A 23,032-nucleotide genomic window follows, 5' to 3' on the forward strand; every position below is an offset into this window, starting at 1 on the left:
TAACTTGTAACTACTTCATGTACTTGCATCCATCGTCGTAATAATGAGTCTGTCAGCGCTTCGACCTTCAGTACTCAGTACTACTCAGTTCCCGTTCACCGATACCTTGGCATGTCCGTTCATACCAATGTCTTCATCCTTGATAGCAAACTCAACAAGACCAGTGTCCCCAAAGTCCCAGACTTCCACGATCTTGAGACCAGCTTCTTCTCCGAGTTTTGAAAAATCTTCCTGGTACCGTTCTTGGCTGTTTAACATGACCATCATATCGAAGTCAAGGTTGTAAGCGTTGATTCGGCCTTCCCCATAGTTCGGCAATAGGGGATCTAGAGCGATCTTTACCCCGGCATCGATACCCTCTGAAGCTGTATGTTGAAGAACGTACTCCTCTGTACCACGCGATGATAATACGTCAAACGAAGAACCGATCCCAACACAGTAACATCAGTGACTCGTGAACGAGAACGCGACTCCCGGGTTTCATCACTGCGCGAACATTTGAGAGGATTTGAATGCATTCTTTGACCGTATACTTACATATGCAGAGCCAGATCGGAAAGCCCATTCGTGCTCAATAATTGAATGCTTAGGCGATTGTTGACAAAGACATCAGGTTTAACTGATCCAATGTTAGCCTTAGGTCGCGACGAACGATAAAGCACCATTTACCTTCACGGAAACAGCGTTTTGTTGCAAGGAGGCGCATGATTCGTGCAAGCTTTCCCTGATTCACGTTCGCTTGCTGCGCTATCTCGGAGACATGAAGGCCTTGAGGCTCGTCAAGAAGTAGATCAGGAATTTTGAGCGTGACAACTGCTCGAATGCCAGCAGGTTCAGAGTACTGAAATGCGCGTTGAGAGCAGGATAACGTTGAATGAAGGGGGACGCAGTCCTCACAGCAAAGATTTTCTGTGAGATGGTCAATCAAGATGTATAGAACGACTGCCGAGGACGGCGCTCTTTCAACACCCGAAGTACGCGAAGCCATCCACATCATAGAGGGTAGGGAGGACGACATATAGGATGTAAGGGGTAACAAGGAGGGCGACATATAGGATGTCAGGGAGGGCGACGTATAGGGTGTAGAGGGTGACAGGGAGGACGGACAGTGATGAGGCGTCCAATCCCCAGCATCTCGAATGCCATCCACCTCTCGATCTCTAACATCCACCCCTTCACCCATCGCGTCCCACATGCGCTGTTCTCTCTCTACTGCAGGAACGACGAGTGCCCGTAGTTGCACGAACGGAGCTTCAATTGAAGAGAAGACGCTGAAGACGCATTCGTGGCACGTTTAAGAGCGATTAGCAAGAGTCAATTGGGGCTCTAGAACGGGCTCGCCTGCTTGTCCCATCCGAAGACATTGTTTGACCTGTGAGTTATCTATATCAGCACCGGCGACATACAAGTTACATCTCAAAAAAAGAGTATAAAGAGACGCCAATTCTCGCCTGGAAGCTGCTGTCGCATGTTCAAGATCCAAGGGCTGAAATCTGCGGTTGAACGACACGACAACAGCCGTCCGGCTCACTGGCACAAATTCTGGACCAAATGACGTGAAAAGACACCACTTGCTTACGTTTAGTTGAGACGAAACTGGCCACAGTCCTTTGTTGAAGTTCAAGCAGAATGAGTATGCGTGACGCAGGCGATAGTGACGGTGAAAGCATCACAAAAAAACGGGGGTTCGGATACTCGAAGATATTCACGTGTCTGTGATATCATGCCCTGTAATCGGGATAACATCCCTGTCAGATGATAAGGTGGAGTATCCTGGAGTATCCTGGAGTATAACGGCGGGGGTACACCATAATCACGACCACCCATTGTCCGCCGCTGTAACTAAGGTGACAAGTTATAATGTAGATAAGAAATTATGCAGATTATATAGGTTTATCATAAGGGAGTCACGTTACTAAAAAATTACTTCCGTATATGGCGAATCTCGGCATATGGGATTACCGGACTAATCCCAGTTCTACAATCAGGCATTTCGTACTGTTTTTTCAGTCGTATTTCTGTATACAATCTATATATTTAACATGCTATTACATTCTATTTTAACTTAGGTACTCATCAAGGCAATTATATGTACAAGCTCTTACTTCACGCTAATCTCTTCTTGGCTGGGATTGCACCAGGTGTTAACAATTTTGATTGCGTTACACACGCGCGCACGCCCTACCTACTATGTACAGAAGGTCCCACGATTAGAATACACCTATCTACTACTCTACAGGTGATGGTAATAAATATTATCTGATTCCAAGATGATCATCCACAAATATGTCTCACAGATACCTTGTTACCCTAATGATAACCAAACAAGGAAATTACGGCGGAGTTATACAGGCCATGATAATGATGTCAGAAATCCGGCAGGGAATGAGCTCCGCATATTTCTTGATGGAGATCATTCAAGAATTGACAATTTGGAGTATCAATGCTAATCAGATGATACAGACGTATATTAATCTGGTAATCTGGCGAGCAAAAGATAATGAAGGATATTCCAGTATCTAGTGTCGGCATCCTGGCACATGATGACAACACGTGTAGTGACATATACTATTCCCCGGTTTTTTGTGATGAGAGAAATGATCGAAGCCGCGAGGACAAAATGCGAGTCCCGAGCGTCAATTCTATTCATCTATTCTAACTTGCTATCCAGTGGCATCGCGGGGGCAATGGCTGTCGTTGCCGTATGGAATCGAGGCCTCAGTGCCTCTATCGCCGGTTCTTCCCTTGCATTCGCGAGTACTATCACTGGCGACGGTGCGTCTTTTACCCTCGAAGCGGGGACCCTGAAGTTCGCAGAATTTGACTTGTTTTCGACACATTGCCATTGGTCCACTCACAGTGCCCACGAGATTTTGATATGATGTTCTTTTAGTGTGTTCTCATGTTCCAGATACTCACATGTACTGTAATCAGGGTACAATTGAAAAGCAGGTGATCCAAGGAGTCCAAGTGGTTCAAAAACAACTGTTACATTGCGATGCATGATTTTCAGTTCCTCAAGAATGTACAACCCATGTATGGTAAGGAGAAACCTAGTCCAGAATTCGATCGAAAGCCGAGATGAACCTGCTATACGTGATGTTCTTATCCAAAGTCGCAAGGTCGAGTGCATGGGTTGGCCAACCCAAATGTGAGCCTACGAGTGCCATATGATGGTATGTGAGCAGATGGTGGCCCTTTTGTGTGTGTGCCTTGAGCTCCAAAAGAACACCAAATAACTCTTTATACGACTTGGTCAAGGAACACGTGGGCTTCTGCAACCAAGCGGTTTTGACATTATAAACCTGTTCCCAAGTGCCCTGCATCCATTCATCAAAGGGGGCATCTTGAATCTCGTTCCCGTCTTCAAAACGGCAAACAATCCAAGCCAAAACATACAAGAACGATTCCAAGTCGAACCTAACATAATGAGGTTGATTGATATTGAGCGGAGCCCCATCCAATAGCTCCAGAGCAATAAAGGGCTTCGTCCCAGTTCGCTGGGAAGAAGTTGGTTCTCCGGATCTGGAGACGTGACAAGCAAGGTCATAGTCGTTGAGGACGCCATATTCCCTGCCGTCCTTTTTTCGATACATCACATTGTTTAGGCTGACATCGCGATGCATGATTTTCGGAAAGTTGACCAGCCATTGGTGACCTGTCAAAGGAATGCAAAGAATCGAAATCAGGAACAAAGAAGAGAAGTCGTGGAAGAGGAATAGAGATATGCTTACAGCGGATGATATCCCTGAACGCCTTTGCAAATGGTTTCCCCTTGAGCTCCGTAATGGGGTACAACTTCTCCATGATCTCGTAACGGAGATCCCTACGTTCCAGCTTATCACCAAAAAGCTCCTCAAACGAAATCTCGAGCGGAAACTCGCCCGATGCCAGCACGTTTGGGAGATGGTTCAAAACCCACGCATGTTCGCCGCAAGCCAACTTCGTAGCGTCCTTAATGTAGTCACACTCTTTGTATCGTGTAGAGGCAATGCAAGAGAGCTTCATGAAGAGTTCTTCGCCGGGGCTAACGGAGTTCTCATCAACCAATTTGCCACTAATTGCTTTCACCAGCAAGCCCCATGTCCCTTGACCGATCAATCCACGGGGAAACATTTCGACATCCCCCACCTCAAAAGACGTCCCATCAACCTCAAACTTCTGTCCAGAGAACATTTTACGATCCGGTTTCAGCGCCTTTTGCAGCGGTGGTAGCGTTTTGCTCAGTGTGCATGGTATGAGCGTCTTAAAGAAGCCCCACTGTGAGAGGGACATCCGCGAACAGGCAAGGAGAACACGGAGGAAAAGGATAGGCTGGTTGATGAACGAGAAAGATGCAGAGGCAGTGCCTGAGCGAGTGTACAAAAACAACTCGATCTTGTCATCAGTTATGAGGGTGCCGATGACGTGCAAACGAATGCCACCTCGGTTGAACATGTTCATGGCGTAGTCGGCACATTGTATGACGGGGTCCTCGACCTTTTGTTTCTTGTTTGGCTGGGAATCGTCGTCTTCGACACTGGAGCGTTGATGTTTGCCTGACGATGTACTTGCATTGGCAGAACTGACGTAGGAGGAGATAGCACTGGAAGTTGAGGAAATCCTCTGAGTACTGTTCTTATTGCGTGGTGACGGAGAAGGACCTGAACAACAGGGTTAGCAAGCCAACTTCGAGGGTTATTTGCAGTAAACGCACCCTTCTTCTCAGCAGCCGGCCCTGTCAACTCTTTCGACACCAATTTGAACTCGATAAACGTGATCAGATCGGCCCACATGAAGGGAATCAACGGCGCCGAACTGGCGTAAGTCGAGGTCATACTGAGCATTTCCCGCATTTCCTTCGTCTTTCTCTTCCCCTCCACCATCCGAAGACGTAGGGCCTTGGACAGGACACCATCCGCGTCAGGTATATGTTTGCTGCGTGAACCTCTGACCGGTACAGGATGGTTCACGCAGGCCATGAATCCCAACTCGTTCTGTGTCAATCCCTGGGTTTCCATCGCGGAGATCGCAGTATTGACAAGATCCACATAGAGCGGATAGCGGGCTAATTCATCGTCGACTTTTTTACAGTAAGCCTCTAATTTGGCAATGAAGGGTTCGCTTTCTGCAATTGCCATAAGCCTCGATTTATCACCTTCGTCACCGGGATCATGGAAGACATTTGACAAAAATTCTTCCACTGTGAGGCGATGCCGACTCTCCTCAGCCATGTCGTGTTTCGAAAACGGCGCCATTTTCGAGCGAGTTGCATTTTTCTCCTTCTCCGCGTCGTGGTCCGCTGTGCCGAATCCGTATAGTGTCGAGCTTATAGCTGCTGCACTAGAGCCATCGTCCTGTTCAGGTGTCGTCCGTCTGGGAGGAGGAGAGTGTGGACCAGGAACATTGTCGAAGTCGGCAACACAAGGCGGTGTAACGGGAGGGCCATCAACCGAACCCGAGCCGGATATTGATATTGAGCGGGTCGGCGTGGCGGGGCCCATCATGGGAAGATTAAGTAGGATGTTGGGTCACGGTCACAATTTCAGGTCACACCACCCTCCCTACTTTTCGTATAAAGATGGACATTGCACTAGAAGCGTATTCACACCTCAGTTGTATCTTATAAACCATGTAGCCTATAATCACAGTTTTGATCTTTCAGTCGAACTCTACCGCCTAAATAGACCCAACAGTAGGATTGAAGTTGTAGTACGGGCAGCTGTTCGTGATCGCTTTCGCGCCACTCCCACTCTTGACTGTAACTCCATTCCGAACGATCTTGAAAGACGGAGTGACATTATCCTGAGAAGGGAAAGATGCCATCCCGATAGCAACACCTGCAGAGGCATCGAACTGTGTATGACTCCCGCCAATGTCAATCTGAATTGTGGCAGGTGAAGTGAGCATCGAAAATGCCATAACCGCGTCCGCTGGATAATCGGCATTCCGAGGTCTGTCGCCCTCTGCGCACACCGCATTTTTGGGGTGGGCACGGTACCAGAAAACTACCTTATCTTCCTATACCCAAACTGGTGATTGGGATCCAGCTATCAAGTAAAAGAGTGGAAAACGACACTCACGGTGATTGTGGGTTGGCGTCCGGATTTGAACCAGGATATGTAGTATTGAGCGACTGTCCTCCAGGCTCCGTGGTCAAATCCCAATACGTAGTTGGGAGCAAGATCCCCAAGGTTCACTTTGGGGTTGATATCTGCGATGTAATGACTTTCACCTGGTGGCAAGGTTCGCGTCGCGTCTGATTCAGCTAGTAGGGAAGACTGACCATAATCGTTCCATGTAATAATCTCCACGATGTCAGGCTTAACGTCGTTGATGGCTTGTTCCCAGCGGTACTTCCACAGTTTATCACTTTGTTCAACCCAGTCTTGGGTGCCGCCCAATTCTTTGAATTGCCAAGGCGACACAGCTGCATTCAACTCAACACGAATTTTCGTGTGAAATCGCAGCCCACTTACACATAATGTATGGACCACCCCTCGGAGAAATCGCCTGTTTATAAGCCAGATCGGTAGCAGTGGTAAGGTCCTCGGGACGATCTTCAGGCCTGTACGATTTCCATGTTAAATTCAAGAAAAACGTGCTTGATTAAACGTACCATGACCACCAATTGAAGAATCCATCAACAGACGTGAAGACCGATGTAAGCTGCGAAGCTTTACCAGGGTCTCTATAGTCAATAAACGCGGGTGCGAACGACACAGGGACACCTTGACCATTCAGATCCGACTTGAAACTGAGCCACCAATCGTTACCCTTATTCCCTCCATTGAACGTGCTAACCAAGACGTTCCCCTTCCACCTGAACATGGCGTTGCTTCCAGCATATGTCTTGACCAAAGATACCATATTGTCTTTATTCCAGTCATAGTTCATATCGAAGGAGAAGAACAGTTTGAAATTAGCCGCTTCAGCCGCCCGAAATGCATCCGGCATTTTACCGACTTCATAATCATCGACTGCGACGTTAAGAGCTGTTAAGAAAACTATAGTTCAGAACGAACTCGGAGGTCCCAAAGACGAATGTGTTCATTTACCAAATCCATCGATCCCTATCGCTTGCGCAGCCTTGATATCAGCAGCCCAATCGGACTGAACGTACGAAAACGCGTTTTGGGCCTAATGATATGTTCATCAATACTTGCTGTTCACGTTAAGGACGTGTACGATAATGTAGAGGATTTCTAACCATGTAATGAGCCACAACGGTCTGGGCATTGACCATAGCCGCACTTGCGCTCAAGAATCCAAATAAGACCGTGAACCTGAGCATGATTGCGGAACCTTCGACACACTCTGCTTTCTCGAGTGATTTTATACGATCCAAATCACGCTCGGTTCTGCCGGGTTGCCATGAGCTGTAGATATTTTAGCATGTTCACAATGTAAGGCGCTTGCGGGATCATGATGTATGTTGCTAAGAATGGATCAAGTTCAATTCTAAGCAAAACCTTCTATTACTACTTACATGTGGAATGAAGATGAGAAAGAGACACCATCTATTCTTCAAACTCACTTGATGAGGTCATACGACTAGATGCCAAGGCTTCGATAAGGTCTCCGTATAACCGAACACGCATGACATTATTTTGTCCAAAATACACCTCCGAATCTCCGTGCGGTTGTGACTGCATTGTTTAAGAAAATCAAATAAGAGAACGGGTTGTGGTTATCATTGTAGTTGAGCCCATCCTTGAGCCGGGGTATATTCGTAGCCGAAGGCAGGTCGTCGTAACCTGGAAGGTGTACTAGCCTGAGGAGGGAAAGATAGATAATGAGTTCGCACCTTGGCAAAAAAAAAGGACGAATGGAAACTCACAACACTGACGGTCACGGCGAACGCGAACCCATCACCTTTTCGATGTGATTTCGGAAAACATTCGGCAAGGAGCGTGCCAGAATCAGGTCCCAACACTTTCTTCCACCGTGTTATCGACTGTGCATCGGAATCAGATACAGTTATAGCAACATTGACACACAGTTTGGCCCGAGGTGAAACTCTAGAGAGTGCTGACTCCAGCCTGTGCCATGAGACAGACCGAAATCTATCTCCACGTTCGATAGAGTCGAGGTGCCAGTGAATATCGGCCGTGAATGTCGTCAGATGTTGGGGAGCTGAACTTTCGAGGATCGCGCACCACTGATACAAAGTCGGCGACGACAGACGTTCGTCCCAGCAGTTGTCAACGAAACGAAGGTCTTTGACATGGAGTAATTCCGAAGTCAAGGGAGGGGACATGGAGGGGCATGGCGAGAAGTAGCTGGCTTCCTGGGAAAAAGCAAGGCGTTCAAGTGTCTTACTGCAACTTTGAATCACTTGTGAGGCATATAGAACGGAACTGCGGCTGACCCCACCCAGAGCTAGGGATTGAAGTGAATCGAGTGAAACGGGCGAGTCTACCCCGACCGCCCAATCAAGAACTGTTCTCGTAAGATAGTCTGTTCCGTAGATTGAAAGCGAAGACAACGATATTGTAGTATTATGGGCGGGCTTGATATCAGTGGCATTGATTAGATCTTTTAGACACCAATCAAACCCTCCCGCATCGACGTCGGTGAAAGGAAAAGGAGCCCCAAGACTGGGCCCCAGCAGATGGCGAGTTGTACCACTGGTGAAGTGGTCAGATATGGATATTTCTGATAGGCATCCACCACTGGCGCAAACAGATATGAACTCGAAAAGATCGCCCAGCTGGACTGTCTTGTTATCGAAAAGAACATTCTCTAGCACAATCCTCCGTAGATTAGGCGATTGAGCGGCTTGGACAATTGCTACCGCCGAGTCGATAGGTAAACAGCGGAAGAACAGAGGGCGGGTGGATGGAAACAGGAGGGAAAGTTGCTCCAGGTTGGGAAGGCGGGAAAGGATGGTTGGAAGGGGGGCTTGACGGTGGCAGTACCAGGATGAAATTGGACATAGGGCGTCCTTGGAAGAGTTTCCCTCGATAGTGAGCTCCTTCACAAGCGCTCCTAACTCCGGTGCAGAATCCAATATCTCGACCAGCCGTAAAGATCTACTCGGGGCTGGACGTATGTCAGCCTTCCTTGGAAGTCCTAAGAAATCGGCTAGACAACCGCTAATGCCACCTGAGACGACATGGTGACACTCTGACTCGCTGAGCCTTATGGAATGGAATATACGACGACGAACTGGGTGAACGAAGCAGCTAGCGACCAGTGCACACTGGTAGGCGGAAGGAAGGTCGACTTCGTTTGCGATCATGTCAATAATCTCTTGTGGAAGCCGCACGGACTTTACAAATTCTTGTCCCGAAATCTGAAGCGTGTCTCTAAGAATAATGATCCATATCTCCAGAATTGAACTCACCTCGGGAGCGTCGATCGCTCGGGAATAACCAACATATCTCAACATGGCGTAGGGGGGGGAGGTTCTAAGTCTCAAACTGCCTGGCTTTATACAGCCCGAGGATGTGCTGGAATTCCCAGCTGTTGAAATCAATTGATTGACCCCGCCGCCGTGGTTGAAGGAATTGAGCCTCCTGGGTTTAATTGAATCGTTGTAGGTGAATTGAATCACACATCACGGTAGTGATGTATACGTGTTTCACAGCCATTCCTTGATAAAGATTTTCAGAACATATCCCCGAAAGCCTACCGAGTTACCCACCTTGCACCAAAGAAACGAAATTCGAATTGCTGGATAGTGTCCACCATCTGGAAATCACCATGACGAATGTCTAGTGCGAGCTCCAATGTGGCTCCGCCAAGACGTCAAATTTTTTGTGAGGAGAGGGTATGTTGTTGATGGAAGATACCTAGAAGAAAAACTCGGTTGCGTGTTTGAACGATTTTTCTAAACAATGCGGGAAGTCAACCGAATATTGCAAAAGGTCATTCGGCTCTTTTCACTACGTAAAGCAGACTTCGTAGATGGAGGGCGTCGTGTAAAATGATTCCGACGGGAGAGGGTTAACAGCAGTTTATCGATTCCGATCGATCCCGGAGTTCCCTGCACGTATAAAAAAACGCGTCGATTAATGAGTGAACAAGCCAGAGGACGCGTCAAAAAGTAAACTTACATACTACATACCCTCAAAGTGTTGAGACACGAAGCAAAGGATATCGCACGAAATTTGCTTGATTTCAGTGGTATGAAGCCAGCTGACGATGCTGAAGAGAATGAAGTTCAAGCGAAGATATCAGAACTTTCTCAGCGGCAAGCACATCATGATAGATGATAGATATAACCATAATGCCATAAGATTGTCCCGCTCACTCCATTTGAGCGGTGGAAATGAATGATGGCCCATGTCCTCCTAAAATTGTGGCAGGCACAGCAGAGTCAGTTGTTCGTTGGTTTTTTTTCCCCTTAGTAAAATTACCGATGTACCCGGAATGGGAAAGCAACAGAACTTGAAGATCGTGATTCCAAGTCAAATCAACTCGACTTTGCAACTTTTCGAGGCCAGAAACTAGAGGATGAGTTTCTACTAGTGATTTCTTAGCTCTGTTGCTATCACGATCAACCGGAAGCTCACCGTTCAAGTTGCCAAGGCAGTCAGCATACCGTCTACGGGGTCCAGGAGGGAAGTAAATTCTTGATAATAGCCTTGTAATGATTGAGATTTGCCGAGCCGCCTCCTCGAGGCCGGTCGAGACATCTGTACACAGGTATGCTTTTCGAGAACATAACTGTCACCCGAAGTTGCGTCGAATCCGTGTCCGATCGCGCTCGCAGCCTTGGGGCGCGTGTGATTGATGCGGGATTGTTAACGCATATAGACGTCGCGGAGCGTGGTGGCGTCTAGTTGTCGATGAGAAGGGAATTTATGCTTGAATTTTGTCCCGTTCGAGAACCCATTTACGACCATATGAATTCAGTGAATGCGAACCTGAGGACTAGCAGGTATATGGTGCTGAGAACGCTCTTCCCTCTGCTAATTGCACTTTTGCGACCTACTTAAAAGACACGAGTGCCTTCCTTGGGTTACATTAACGAGAACGACTTGGATACTCACTATTTTTCGCTCCTCCTGAATTTCTATTTCATTTTCCCGTCACGACAGCGAACGAAACTCTTTCCCGGAAACGTAAACCCGGTCTATCCACGCATTCTAGTGAACAACGCTCATTCACGGTGTAATGTACTAGCTAGGGTTCCGGGCTTACACACGAACGCTCGCTGCGCTCGGATGTGTTCCTGCCCTTCACCCAGCTAGGCGGGGCTTTGCCCCTGCACCCCATCATTTTATTTTCTTCTTCTCTTGCGAAATATGCACCGCACGCGGCCCGGTAGCTCGCTTCGAATCCTAGTAACGATAGAAAGCAAAAACTTTATCGTTGTCGCCATGTATTCTAATTCTTTTTCATTTCTCATCTTCGAATGTCACTATATAGACAGTTGACAGTTACAGTATGCAGTGCCATGGCCATCACCAGGACGTGCGTCACGACGCGATTGTCCTTCGACGTCGAAGGACAAGTTGTCGGTCTCGCATTCTTCGGGAACACGGGGAAGGTGTGCATATATTGTGAACAAAGCTGCAGACATGGTCTTTGTATTTGTACTGAAACCCAGAGGGCGAACAGACATGACTGCCACCATCTCCTCGAGCTCGGTAAGGCCCTTCAGTGCTTGCGGGATATCAGCTATAGGCGGCCATTGAGTGAGCATCACTGATAAGATATTCAACTGACCCGGGAATCACCTGGATGGACATTATTCTCGGTACTCCACTTTTTCACGTCTCCTTTATCCTTGCTACATCACTGGCAGGCGACAGAGTCAGCTTCATGTTCCAACGAATCTCTCGACAAACACCACAAGTCTGTAGCTTCAGGTCCTTGTCAGCCTTCACAAAATTCTGAATAAATCTTTTCTCGGCCTCGGTGACCACTGACCATCACATCTTCCAGTAGATTGACTTCCATCATGTCGCTGCCATCGCCAAGATACTGGTCATCCACCCCTTCGGATTCGTCGCTTGGCGGAGGCTCGTCCTCATCAGGCACGTCGTCAATGGTGACGCGTCGCAGACGCGTCCGGCAGTCATTACATGTCGTGAAGAGTTGACCTTGCTGATCTGTGCAGTCTTCGCGATTTACTTGCTTTGAGCAGCTGGTACACCAGTGAAGACCTAGAAGTTGTTTTTAGACATGTTTGAAACCATATATACGTGTAGCAACTCACCTGCATGTTGTGCCTCTAACTGCTTGTCTACATTTCTCTTATCTTACTGGCAGTGAAAAAAAAACACGTCGTAAAAGCGGTGAAAAAGTATCAATTTCTGTCAACAAACTTGATAAATGGGTAATAATATTTCTTCTCTGTTGATTTTCGAGGTTTGGGAAAGGTAGAATAGAGTACGAAAGGGCTGCTCATCGCCAAAGGCGACGAGCAAGCAGGTCGCGCGACAAAACGGAAACGACAAACAATCACAAACAAAAGTTGACCGGGCCCTCGCCCGTTGATAAGGATTGCTCGCTTCGCTCGCAATGAAGCCAGTCGGTCTGAATTTCTCTACAGATTTGCCTACTGAGCAGTTTTCTGCAGTGCATCTGATTGAAAAATTGAATCTGTGCTAGAGACTGATTCACGCACCAGAAAGCATTGGGCGTTATGGCTCAATAGACACTCTGGCAGGTTCCGAGGCTGACGTAGAGAACGTTCCCACCAAGTTTCCACGGCACCAGTCACTCTCCTTTTCTTCCCACCATCATGGTCGCTGCCCACGGACCCCTTCAACATTCCCAGTGACCTAAATCATAATGAACTTTGATGGACTTGCTGGGGCTACATACATCCTACTACAATTAACAACTTGGCGATCTTCCGAGTATTGAACGTTGAACGAACATCAGTATGTCACCGCGAAAATCTGCAAGGTCGCGCTTGTTAACATTCTGTGATCGAAGGCTGAGGATTCGAAGCTGCCAAGTCGTATCAGATGGGACATCGAAGGAAATCACATACAGTGGGGTCGTGAATTTTGGACAGAATTCCAATCACCGAGACCCCCTTCATCGATGGTTCGTCATATCGGGACGTATTACGGTCTGCATAGTTCTACACAGATCGAATGAACACGATTACGGACAGAGGTCACTCGATATTGATTTAATAATATTGAACCTTTGTAGATCCCAGCAAGGAAAATATTCATCTCAATCGAACCTCGTTTCTTCCATGTAAGTATGCAAAGCAGGCAGGCCACGTAGGTCATCTGGTTAGTTACTCTTCCCGTCTCTCAGCACCACACTTCCAGTGTTCCCGTTTACTGCCCGCTGCGTGTGCACACTACAACGCAACTTTTTAGTAGATGGTCATATGCTAAAGCTACGATCGGGAAGGACCACTTATGTGGATAACGATTGTAGCCAAGGTCAGTGATTCGCGATATTTTTGAACCGTCAGTTAGCTTATGACGCAGTTTCCACAAGTGAGTAAATACGTACACGGTGGAGTCCTTCGTTGTTCAACGTTCAAATCTCACTCCTTACGGTTACCGGTAGGTTACACCGTTTTCGCCTGCCGAAAGAACAAGTTCGACACGCACCAAATATCCCCACTCACAGTGAGAAGGTTATTTATTTCACAGTCATTTTTCGTTCAATAGACGTTGTGAATCATTGTAGCCAATCCCGGGATCTTCAGATAATTGTGTACCATGTAGCCTGTGGAAAACATTCAGGAACCAGGGTCGGACAAGCATCTGAAAAAGCCTCCGGGTCCGGAACAAATATGAAAAAAAAAATTACCAGAGTCGCGAAGGACAGGCGCCGTTGCTAAGCGGCGTATCGTATGGAATGCATGACCCTGGTCTGCCGGCACTCGTGGACATTTTGTTTTTCTACACTCACTCTGACTTGCTCTTTATTTCACCTGGAAAGTCTCGTCACAGTAAGCCCTTCGCCGTTTTCTTCACTGCACCCAACAAAACTTAAAGACGATTCGAGGGTTATTTTCGGTCACGTGGAAGGGAAAACCGTACGACAAGTTCAACTTTCGTCCACTCCTCCTCGACGACGCACAGAGCTGAATCGGAAAGCCAGTCTTTTCTGAGCGTTGGTTTGGGGATACGACGCTCTAATCATCGATGGCGTCAGCCAGAAGTGCTGCAGAACACCAAGAAGACGTTTCAAGGACTCACCATTATCGGTCGCCACGTACTAGTTTTTCACACTCTGCGCACTACCCATTCCCGGAGTCGACAATGTGTTCTGTGTCGCCGAAGTATCACCATCGCCAGCAAGATCACCTTCCGCGGAAGATGCCCTACGATAACATGAAGCAACTCCTTTCCAAACCCGCCGTTATCCCGACTTTAGCCGGCCCGAGCGAATCCGGAGGCTATTCGCCTAGTGCACAAAGGGAGGGAGGTGCTGACATCTCAACCCAACCGAAACGAAGAACAGTCAGCGAAGAAACAACTTCACGTGCTCTGGGTTCGTTGAAGTCGTTAGGAAGAGGACATCATTCTGTCTCTGACACTGGTGGAATGCGTTACTCAAATTGGGTTCCTCCTTGGAATGTGGACGCTGAAAGCTCGACAGAAGGTTTGACCTCTCCGAAACGTCTCGGGTTCTTCAGTCGATCGCCGTCATTGACAAGGAAGTATGTATCGGATGGCGAGAACGTCAGCTCGGGCAACGGAAAGGGAAAGGAGAAGGATAAGAAGTATCGTGGTGTTCTTCGACGCAAACCCTCCCTCAATCGTCCTACCTCTCCAATATCCTCCGACTTTAAACCGCCGATATTTGCATCAGGCTTGGCTTCCCTGTCATCCCCGTTTTCTTCTTCATTTTTGTCCCCATCATCGGCAAATCCTACTTCGCCGCATTCGTTTTCACACTCTCAAATTAGCACCCTCCGACCACCCAACAGAAGCTCGAAATCCAATTCCTTTTCACCGTCTCCCTCACGAGGTAGCTCACGAAACTCCTCAAGAAGTCGTGTTAGCACACAGGAGGGCAAGCACAGTTCTGTGAATATGACGCCGGCGGAAGAAGTCATGTTGGCTTATAAAAACCAGATGGAAATTGAAAGGTCAATTGAAAGAAGCTTTGAGGAAGCGGAAAGGAAAGCAATAGAGGCTCGCCGGTTGAGCGATGAAAAAGAAATGGCGAGAGAAGAGTTGGAGCGTGGTAGAGAACAGATAAGAATGGTGCAAGGTGGAATTGTCACCCCTATCCAACCATCGCACGGACGATCACCGGCATCGCTGGTCCCAGAAATTACTCCTCCAACCCCTTATTACACCGTTGTTGGTTCAACCTTTGGGCGTGCGGTGCCTGCCGGCGGCGAAGACGAGGGGGAAGAGCACGGCTCGTCGGGACCTGCAGTTGGCGGTCTGTCTCAAGCCAGTTATTCCAAAGGACGACATCGGACTGCGAGCGTTAGTGTTGGAGCCTCAAAACCTTCAAAAGACCCTCATGGGTTTGGGAAGACCTTGGGTCGGAAACTGAGTCTGAAATGGAATGGACTGAAAGGTAGCAAACACGAAAGCTTTGACCCAGAGTTTGGTGGACACCCCAGTCTGCATGAAAAACGGTTTTCGGGACGCCGAGCAACTTCACCTGCAACCCCTGATAAAGGTGCCTATACTGCTCTTCGGCTGTCGATCGAGAGGCCTTACGCAACGACACCTCGAGTTCCTTCACATCGACCTGGTGGTGAAAGTGTAGATGCGGCGGGATCACCGAAGCTCCATTCAGGTAAGGATTTTCCCAGGTTTGACTTCAGCAGTTTTTTTATTGAATGGTGCATAAAACCAGCCTCGCCTCCTGGCCCGCCGTCGACGTCTACATCTAGCCCTGGTAGTACTGGGAGTCCAGAGAGCAAGGTCGGGTTCCGGAGCATAATAAGACGTCTCTCTACGGGTGCCCTACGAGACCAGAATCAAAACCGTTCGAAAAACTTCGCCAGATCCGACCCTAATACTTGCCCACCTCCAGTGCCTGCCTTGCCTCAAGGAGTAGTTTCGATGATAAAGACAGGATCCGCATCTAAACCAACCGTGGCTAATGTTCCCGGAAATCCGATTCGTAAAGTGCGGGATCGGAGAGCAAACTCTGATAATAGTGCTTACCGTCGCCCTCAGACGAGCACTGGTACTCCTCAGACTGTGCTACCCATTTCGTCTGGATCTAGCACGACAACATCGAACAGACCTAGCACGGCCACTCGCTCTTCCTCTCCAGAAAGATACTCTGGTTCTCCTCGGAGTACGAGAAGCTCGACAAGTTCGTACGGGAGGGAAGCTCCTCCGCTCCCTACTTCTCCGAACATCAAGGCTGATTTACCACGATACATTCTCTCTCCCGCTGAACTAACAGCACTCCAAAATCATGAGAGCAACTCTACCATTCTCGAAGGGGGAAAAAAGCTCCCGATTCCTCCCTATCAACGACGTCTCCAGACTCCCCAAACTGAGGATCTTGGTTCCCCGTCCCCTACTATACCCGAATTCTCAACAGTTTCACCGATCAATGCATTCAAGAAATCCACTCCAGGAAGGCCAGCCACAAGTGCCGGTGTTGTAAGAGCCCTGGCTCCCCCATTCTCCATGCGTAACTCACAACGCCCCACCACTGCCTCTGATTCTCCAACTTCACCGCTCTCTCGTACTACCCCTCTCGTTCCCATCTACAGCGGATACGTGCGGAATGATGATGGACGACATCCATCGCCGAAGGACATTCCACTGCCTCCTAGTCGCAAATCTACATCTTCCATCATTCCGAAACCTTCTTCACCTCATGAAGGTCGAATAAGTACTGAAGAGATATGGGAGGGTCTATTACAGAAGAGCGCCCGAGCAGGAGGAACGTTGCACATTTATACAGATCGACTCGAATCCGATAATCTTAGGTTTTCGGTCACCGATAGCGATTAAGAAAGGGCAGCTTCGCAGATCATTTCTCTCTTTCTCTCTCTCTTTGAATATCCAACATCACCGTGAAGTTTCGCGGTCACTTACTTTCCCCGCTTGTACAACAACCTCGCTTTCACTCCTTCATTCATTTGTTTTTCGTGCACGATGCATCCATATCATTGCATACGGTTTACCTTGCTCATTCATTTTCAGTGCTATATATGCAAATCTCTGTCTGAACGCTGTTAAATTGTACAATAGAGATGCTTGATACTTCGGTAGAGTACACGATACCCTGATTACTTACATGAATTAGTTATATCCTGCTGGGGTCGGTTACTTATACAAATGCGACGATCTCCAGACTACAAGACGCGTTCGAGTTTCCCACGTGCAGTGACTATCGCACTTCCTCTTTTCCCCAATGGCCACTACCGTGTCCCTCGTATCAATCTCAATCCTCTTTCATGTCGACGATACCTGAGATCCTCTCCATCGCAGTCTCGTGCTCGCATATCGATTTTAGTGTTTCTTTGATCTCACGTCCTCATATTCGTCCAATCTACGGTGGAAACAAAACACGCGCATTGTACAAGTTGTGGATTCTCTTCTACCACCTGGCATTTTCCAAACAACTACCTGAAATGGACGTTGCGATTTCCGAAGGGATCGCAAAGATTCTCGCCCTACGCGATCTACGAGGCGACTTTTGCGTGTTATGGTTTTTGCGAACTGCAGAACTCGTTTTCGAGATGGCCACACAGAAACTCGCTGCACTTTTCTTGAAAGCCATATTGCACACCTGGACACAACACTTCAGGCTTCAAACTTCAAGTCCTCTCCCCTAACTTCTTTTGTCGACGTGTCGTTGATGGACCTCTGGTACGGGCGACAAGGAAACGCACTGACGGTCCCTTAATGCCTCCAACAATCACCTCTTCTCCGTCCAATTCCATCCTCTCAGCGGCTTTCTGATAGGATGTGAAAACGGACAAGAGTAAGATGTGCAGCTGCGTTTCTAGATCCCCTCTTGGTGCACGAGTTCAAGATATCGCACATGTACTTCAACCTTTGCATCTTGGCCTTCACTGAAGCTTACGTGCCAAAGGATATTAAGGAATCTTCCGGAATTCGTTTCCTATCGATGCTGAGTATGTTCGTCAACTCTTCCCTGTTCTGATGATTTATCTACAACTGTCTCTTAGAGTCAAAACGGCGTGTTGTATACACGAGACATTGGTCCTATACTTATCGCAATACGACGAGAGAGAAAAAGAGCATGTATAGTATGCACTGGAAAAGACGCCGCTCTTGTCACGAACGCATTCGACCCATTCATCGACACCGACTGCGATTATATTGAATCACTGTATACGAACCTTTTTCTTTTTGGCCGCCGCGGTTACTGGTTCAGCACCATACTCTATCGATACTTTCCCCGAATGGAACCGGAGAAGAGTGGAAAAGGAAAAGGGATGTGCTTGGTTTGCTGCTGTCGGTGAAGCAGTGGAATCTTCAAATCGTCAGGTGCTTACTGAAGTCGCGTTCATTTATTTTCCACTAAAGCTTATCTACTTTGAAATAACTAAGCATTTCCAGGGATTTCAGTTTCTTCATGAACATCAACTACTTGTAAGTGTGTGTGACTCTAATATCTCTTGTCCACGTCGGTGAAGGCTTCGTTGTAGGGATCTCAACCAACGAGATTATGGCGGATTTTCGCCATGCAGCCTCGATTGGCACCACATTGACTTCGGCATGTGTGAGAAGTAAGTGTGGTCTGGTCGGTCTAGTCGGAGGATGGAGCGTGGCGGCGGAATTCATTCAACATTCAACCCCAGGGTCCTTCCTTTCGCCGTACACGCCGTCCGCATTTGGAAAGTTATCCGGGAAGATATATCTAGTGTGAGTATTGAATATTGAACGTTGGACTAAGTACTTACTCGTTCTGGGGTGTGCCAGCCGATCCATGTTCATTCTATCTGAAGAACAAATATCACAAGCCGTTGAAATCTTCGTCTGCCTTCACGCAACCGCTCATCTCGGATATGCGATCCGACCAAGCGGTCAATATTCAATCATGGACGAAGTTGTATGAGCGAGCTCAAGCTCCGGTCTCGAACTCATTCCATTGCCACCGTTCCTTCTTACATACTTCAGTACAATCCTCCGCTCCGCTCGGTTGTGCATCCGAACAAATACAAAGCACCTGTACAAGCCAGGAATATTACAGCGCTTTCCATATTCATGCGGAAAAACACAATTTTGAAAATTTATGTGGTTCTATTTGTCCGCGGCCGGCAGTAGCTTCGGCGAAAGCGCGGCAATACATACAACAACGCACAGTGAGGACGTACTCCTCTCAGCTCTGTATACCCCATTGTTATTTATTCTCCCTTTCCCTTAATGTACAAAATTCTCATTACCTCATTTGAATGTGAATAAATTGCATTTCCCACCACATTTCCGAGCTCGTTGTCAACGAACATGGCAAAAAACATCAAACAGGGCCTCGCACTGAGAAGAGGCTTCCTTTACTACACACTTTGCAATGGTGCTGACTCTGTTGAATTGATTCAACTTGTACGACGCGAGGCACAATAATCTAATGAAGAAATAGTGTTCGAGGCCCAATCGAGGCCACTACAGCTGAAGATGCTAACTATCAGACTCGTGGGAATATGGGTCCTGTGAGGTCGCCGTGAGTTCGCCGAAGCTACTGCCGGTCGCGGACAAATAGAACCACATAAATTTTCAAAATTGTGTTTTTCCGCATGAATATGGAAAGCGCTGTAATGGGGTGTCGGGCCTGGGTAAGTAGTAGTTTCACCTCATCTTTGATTATCTATGCCTTGGTCTTACGGCTTTGTCGCAAAATTACACTGAATGAAGGCTTGGTGCAGTCATGCCTGGACCATCATACATACCGTGTGGGTTGATATCTTGAGCGTGCGGTAATTGAGGATATGGCCTCTAATTTGTGGACAACGCTCAGTCCAACGCACCGAAGTCTGAACTGGGGCTTTGCCGGCCCGTTTCCCGGATCACGTGTCATTTACTGTCATTGACCCCGAAGTCGGCAATCTAAGGAGAAATATTTATATAATTAAGAAAATACATACCAGAACCTGTAAATAAAGTGCAGTTGCATAGAATACCTTTTGAGGTATATGCCTGCCAATTTTCGTGTGGGTAGGGTGTAATGCTGTTGAGATATGAATTTTTTAATGAGGGGGTGTCGAAAACGTGGCCCCACGGCGAAGTCGGAAATCGCGGGCCGGCAACGTGATTACATGTGACACAATCATACACATTGATGAATCGTCCAAGAATCGTCAATATCTCGTATATAAGAGTTTTGTTTGAGCACCTGGGACCTATAAATTCATTTTAAATGCTCTTGTTGCAAGATGCATTGATAGAGGCTGTCCTTGTGGGAGGATGACCTTAATTTGGTAGTTTTTCCTCATTTAGGTACAGTCAGAGTGCACTGGTGGCACCAAAATCTATTACAATTCATTGTTGGGTCCTAAGGGGAGCAAATGAAGATCATCTGACATCTGACAGGAATGTTTCCTCCCCTCTAGAAACAATTTTTGGGTGTAAAACACAAAAATCTGGGATATTTGCAGGTATGGGCTGTGTAGACTCAAAAAAAATCATAAAAATCCAAGGATAATAGATTCTGGTAGCCTGATAGGTATATATAACTGTGCTGAGAGCCCTGCCCATGGCATGTCCAGCTGAACTTGAAGTAGTCACTGCAATCTAGAGTCAGAATGATAGAAAAAAAACTGAGTGTATTATATAAACCTGACTCCAGAGACTTGTAAGATAGTTATGGGTGTAGTCCTGGGTGTCTGTGAGATGGAGAAGTATGTTGCAGTCATAACATACCAAGAACGGCGAGAGGTTGATGAGTACTTGTGCTGCAGTGGCCGATCTCCTGATTAGGAAATATTCTCACGCTTCGATTTTTGGTCGGAAAACTGACCCCTCATTATGCTACTGCCACAACTCAGTGAGGAACCCATCCCCCGTTATGAAAATTGTCAGGCATGCATATAAGACCCTGCTCCTTCTTTTTTGATAGTATATTTGCTCAAAAATCTAGTCTAACACTCACTATATCACACTCTTCCGACTTCCCCGTTTTTCCGACTTCAGGGTCAATGACAGTACTCCATTCCTAACACATTCTGAATCGTTTGAAATTTATACATGCTCGATACTGCTGTTCGAGCTTGCTCTAGAGACTAGATCTGTAACTACTATTTAACGAATCTTGTTTCGCTTAGCTTCAACGTGACATTCAATTTGAGCGTGCAATGCCAAGTTTATACCAAAATTGAACCAGCGCCCGTGCTGCTCTCTCTGACACTAACCATCATACCCTAAACTCGATACCTCCTACGGCAGCCTTACTTGGATGTCTACCTATTTATACGAGCTTTCCACAACCGCTGCTTTCTCTTTCAATGACTTTTGCGTTGACCAGAGTTCTAACCAGGCTTATACTCGACACCTCTCCGAAGCAACACAAATTCGTGCCAATCTGCGTGGGGCGCTGAAGGAAAGCAAACGAACGGACGGAGAGAAGGATTACCTGACTCTGGTGAAGGTACGGAACGTCTCAATTGTTTGCGGATCTTTGTTCTGACGGTCTTTCTTTAGATTTTGGATGACTACATCCCCCACCTAAGGTCGATAATGAGTTGCGTCGCTCATGATGAGATCGGACTGAAAGCGGAACCTAGTACGTGTCTATGCAGTTCTCAACGTTCGATAGGTTAAAAAACTCATAATCAAGTGTTCAGTTGGCGTACTACCCTATCCGCAACCACGAATGTATTCAACTCTTCTCCCAGACTCTCCATTCCTTCACTACACGCGGAATACGCGACGTGCCTTTTGACATATGCATTTGTGATCTCGAATCTTGCAAGAACGATCGTCGCGTCTTTGGGAGATTACGAACTTGATCGTGCGATAACGGAGAAGGAGAGGGAAAGCAAGGATGAACGGTTGAAGCATGCGGCGGATTTCCTTTCTAGAGCTAGTGGGATCTTCGCATATATCAGCGAAACCGTGTTGGTGGAGTGGGAGCATAGTCCGACTTCAACGAGCAAGTTTGTGCGACCGCCTGATTTGACGAAAGAGGTAAATAGCGCTCTAGCAAAGTAAGCTTATTTTTGTAGCCGTCTGTCGCCTATTTTGGATCTCAATGGCATCTTATTATTTCAGACTCGCTTTGGCAGATGCACAAACTCTTTTTATTCGGAAGTACCTCTCGAAAGCAGCGTATGAGTCGAATATATCCCCAGGTCCACCTCTTCCTCAATCCCACCCTTCTCCAGTGCTCATCGCCAAGTTGCATCTTGAATGTTCGAACTACTATTCTTCTGCTCGACTTCTCGCAAAAACGCCTGGAAGCAGTGGTACTACGGAGGCTTCGCCCGAACTCCGTCATTATTTGAGTGACGAGGCTGCGCTGCACTCTGCACTAGCGAAGAAATGGCTTGCTATTGATGCCGGTGAGAAGGGTGGTACGGAAAAGGGTGGTGATGCCGTGGGGTTGATGATTTGGGCGCAGAAAGAGCTGCAAGAGATGAGAGATGGAGGGAAGAGCGGGGGTGTTTCTGGACTTGCCAAAGGGGAAAAAGAGAAGAAAGGGAGGAGTCTCAGGAAAGAACGGATTGTGCAAGAGCTTGAAAGTGTGGCGGTTTGGCTCAAGCATTACAAGAAGGTGAACAACACTGTGCGTAATCCGACCTCCGTTTTGGAACGACTCAATCGACTGATTTGATTAAAATTCAGCTTCACTTCCAGCCAGTTCCATCACAGGCAGATCTTCAATCCCGAATACCTACAGGTATACTAGCTGTGTCTGCGAAGCCGTATTCACCACCCGTCCCCGTCTTTGGGCCTGGCTCACCTGAGTACGTTCAGCGTCAAACTGATGAAGTCGAGTTCTCGTCTTTATCTTTAAACGCTGAGGCGTCCACATCGGGCACTTTGCGTGATGGTTTACCACATTCCGATTCGACGAAGGCCGAAAATGAGAAGACGAAGGCAACGAAGGCAACATATGCAGGTGCAGGCTCGTATTTTTGAACCTTTTCAGCTTGGACATAGTAGAGTAGCTTGAACATTGTAGTAATTTTCCTTGCATTTTCATTGTTTTGTGGCATTTTGAG

General features: G+C 47.4%; 9 protein-coding genes across 9 annotated transcripts; 4 read left to right on the forward strand and 5 right to left on the reverse strand.

The window, feature by feature from the left end:
- Positions 1-84: 84 nt before the first annotated feature.
- E1B28_000222 (uncharacterized protein) lies at positions 85-267 on the reverse strand (the record flags this gene model as incomplete). Its single annotated transcript, XM_043146030.1, has 1 exon — positions 85-267. One exon carries the CDS (start codon positions 265-267, stop codon positions 85-87), a length of 183 nt encoding a protein of 60 aa, XP_043014730.1.
- Positions 268-338: 71 nt separating this feature from the next.
- E1B28_000223 (uncharacterized protein) lies at positions 339-1,195 on the reverse strand (the record flags this gene model as incomplete). Its single annotated transcript, XM_043146031.1, has 3 exons — positions 339-486; positions 538-619; positions 670-1,195. 3 exons carry the CDS (start codon positions 1,193-1,195, stop codon positions 339-341), a joined length of 756 nt encoding a protein of 251 aa, XP_043014731.1.
- A 1,756-nt stretch (positions 1,196-2,951) lies between these two features.
- E1B28_000224 (uncharacterized protein) lies at positions 2,952-5,498 on the reverse strand. The gene is made up of 3 exons (XM_043146032.1): positions 4,697-5,498; positions 3,735-4,643; positions 2,952-3,658 (listed from the first exon to the last, which is right to left on the reverse strand). The coding sequence occupies exons 1-3, from the start codon at positions 5,484-5,486 to the stop codon at positions 3,054-3,056; spliced, it is 2,304 nt and encodes a 767-aa protein (XP_043014732.1). The 5' UTR covers positions 5,487-5,498; the 3' UTR covers positions 2,952-3,053.
- Positions 5,499-5,580: 82 nt separating this feature from the next.
- On the reverse strand, positions 5,581-7,273 carry E1B28_000225 (uncharacterized protein; the record flags this gene model as incomplete). Its single annotated transcript, XM_043146033.1, has 7 exons — positions 5,581-6,000; positions 6,063-6,214; positions 6,266-6,409; positions 6,459-6,547; positions 6,599-6,974; positions 7,038-7,119; positions 7,190-7,273. The coding sequence occupies 7 exons, from the start codon at positions 7,271-7,273 to the stop codon at positions 5,659-5,661; spliced, it is 1,269 nt and encodes a 422-aa protein (XP_043014733.1). The 3' UTR covers positions 5,581-5,658.
- A 71-nt stretch (positions 7,274-7,344) lies between these two features.
- Positions 7,345-10,644, reverse strand: E1B28_000226 (uncharacterized protein). Its single transcript, XM_043146034.1, has 5 exons — positions 10,041-10,644; positions 9,629-9,970; positions 9,329-9,577; positions 7,820-9,277; positions 7,345-7,753 (listed from the first exon to the last, which is right to left on the reverse strand). Exons 3-5 carry the CDS (start codon positions 9,371-9,373, stop codon positions 7,673-7,675), a joined length of 1,584 nt encoding a protein of 527 aa, XP_043014734.1. The 5' UTR covers positions 9,374-9,577; positions 9,629-9,970; positions 10,041-10,644; the 3' UTR covers positions 7,345-7,672.
- A 3,530-nt stretch (positions 10,645-14,174) lies between these two features.
- E1B28_000227 (uncharacterized protein) lies at positions 14,175-16,856 on the forward strand (the record flags this gene model as incomplete). Its single annotated transcript, XM_043146035.1, has 2 exons — positions 14,175-15,675; positions 15,736-16,856. The coding sequence occupies 2 exons, from the start codon at positions 14,175-14,177 to the stop codon at positions 16,854-16,856; spliced, it is 2,622 nt and encodes an 873-aa protein (XP_043014735.1).
- Positions 16,857-17,302: 446 nt separating this feature from the next.
- E1B28_000228 (uncharacterized protein) lies at positions 17,303-17,683 on the forward strand (the record flags this gene model as incomplete). Its single annotated transcript, XM_043146036.1, has 1 exon — positions 17,303-17,683. One exon carries the CDS (start codon positions 17,303-17,305, stop codon positions 17,681-17,683), a length of 381 nt encoding a protein of 126 aa, XP_043014736.1.
- An 860-nt stretch (positions 17,684-18,543) lies between these two features.
- Positions 18,544-18,933, forward strand: E1B28_000229 (uncharacterized protein; the record flags this gene model as incomplete). The annotated part of the gene is made up of 2 exons (XM_043146037.1): positions 18,544-18,740; positions 18,798-18,933. The coding sequence occupies 2 exons, from the start codon at positions 18,544-18,546 to the stop codon at positions 18,931-18,933; spliced, it is 333 nt and encodes a 110-aa protein (XP_043014737.1).
- A 2,266-nt stretch (positions 18,934-21,199) lies between these two features.
- E1B28_000230 (uncharacterized protein) lies at positions 21,200-23,027 on the forward strand. Its single transcript, XM_043146038.1, has 5 exons — positions 21,200-21,456; positions 21,510-21,591; positions 21,646-22,015; positions 22,080-22,593; positions 22,653-23,027. The coding sequence occupies exons 1-5, from the start codon at positions 21,265-21,267 to the stop codon at positions 22,947-22,949; spliced, it is 1,455 nt and encodes a 484-aa protein (XP_043014738.1). The 5' UTR covers positions 21,200-21,264; the 3' UTR covers positions 22,950-23,027.
- The last annotated feature ends 5 nt before the right edge of the window (positions 23,028-23,032 follow it).

Source organism: Marasmius oreades, chromosome 1 (genome assembly GCF_018924745.1).
Source record: "Marasmius oreades isolate 03SP1 chromosome 1, whole genome shotgun sequence".
In the NCBI taxonomy this organism is placed as follows: Eukaryota; Fungi; Basidiomycota; class Agaricomycetes; order Agaricales; family Marasmiaceae; genus Marasmius; species Marasmius oreades.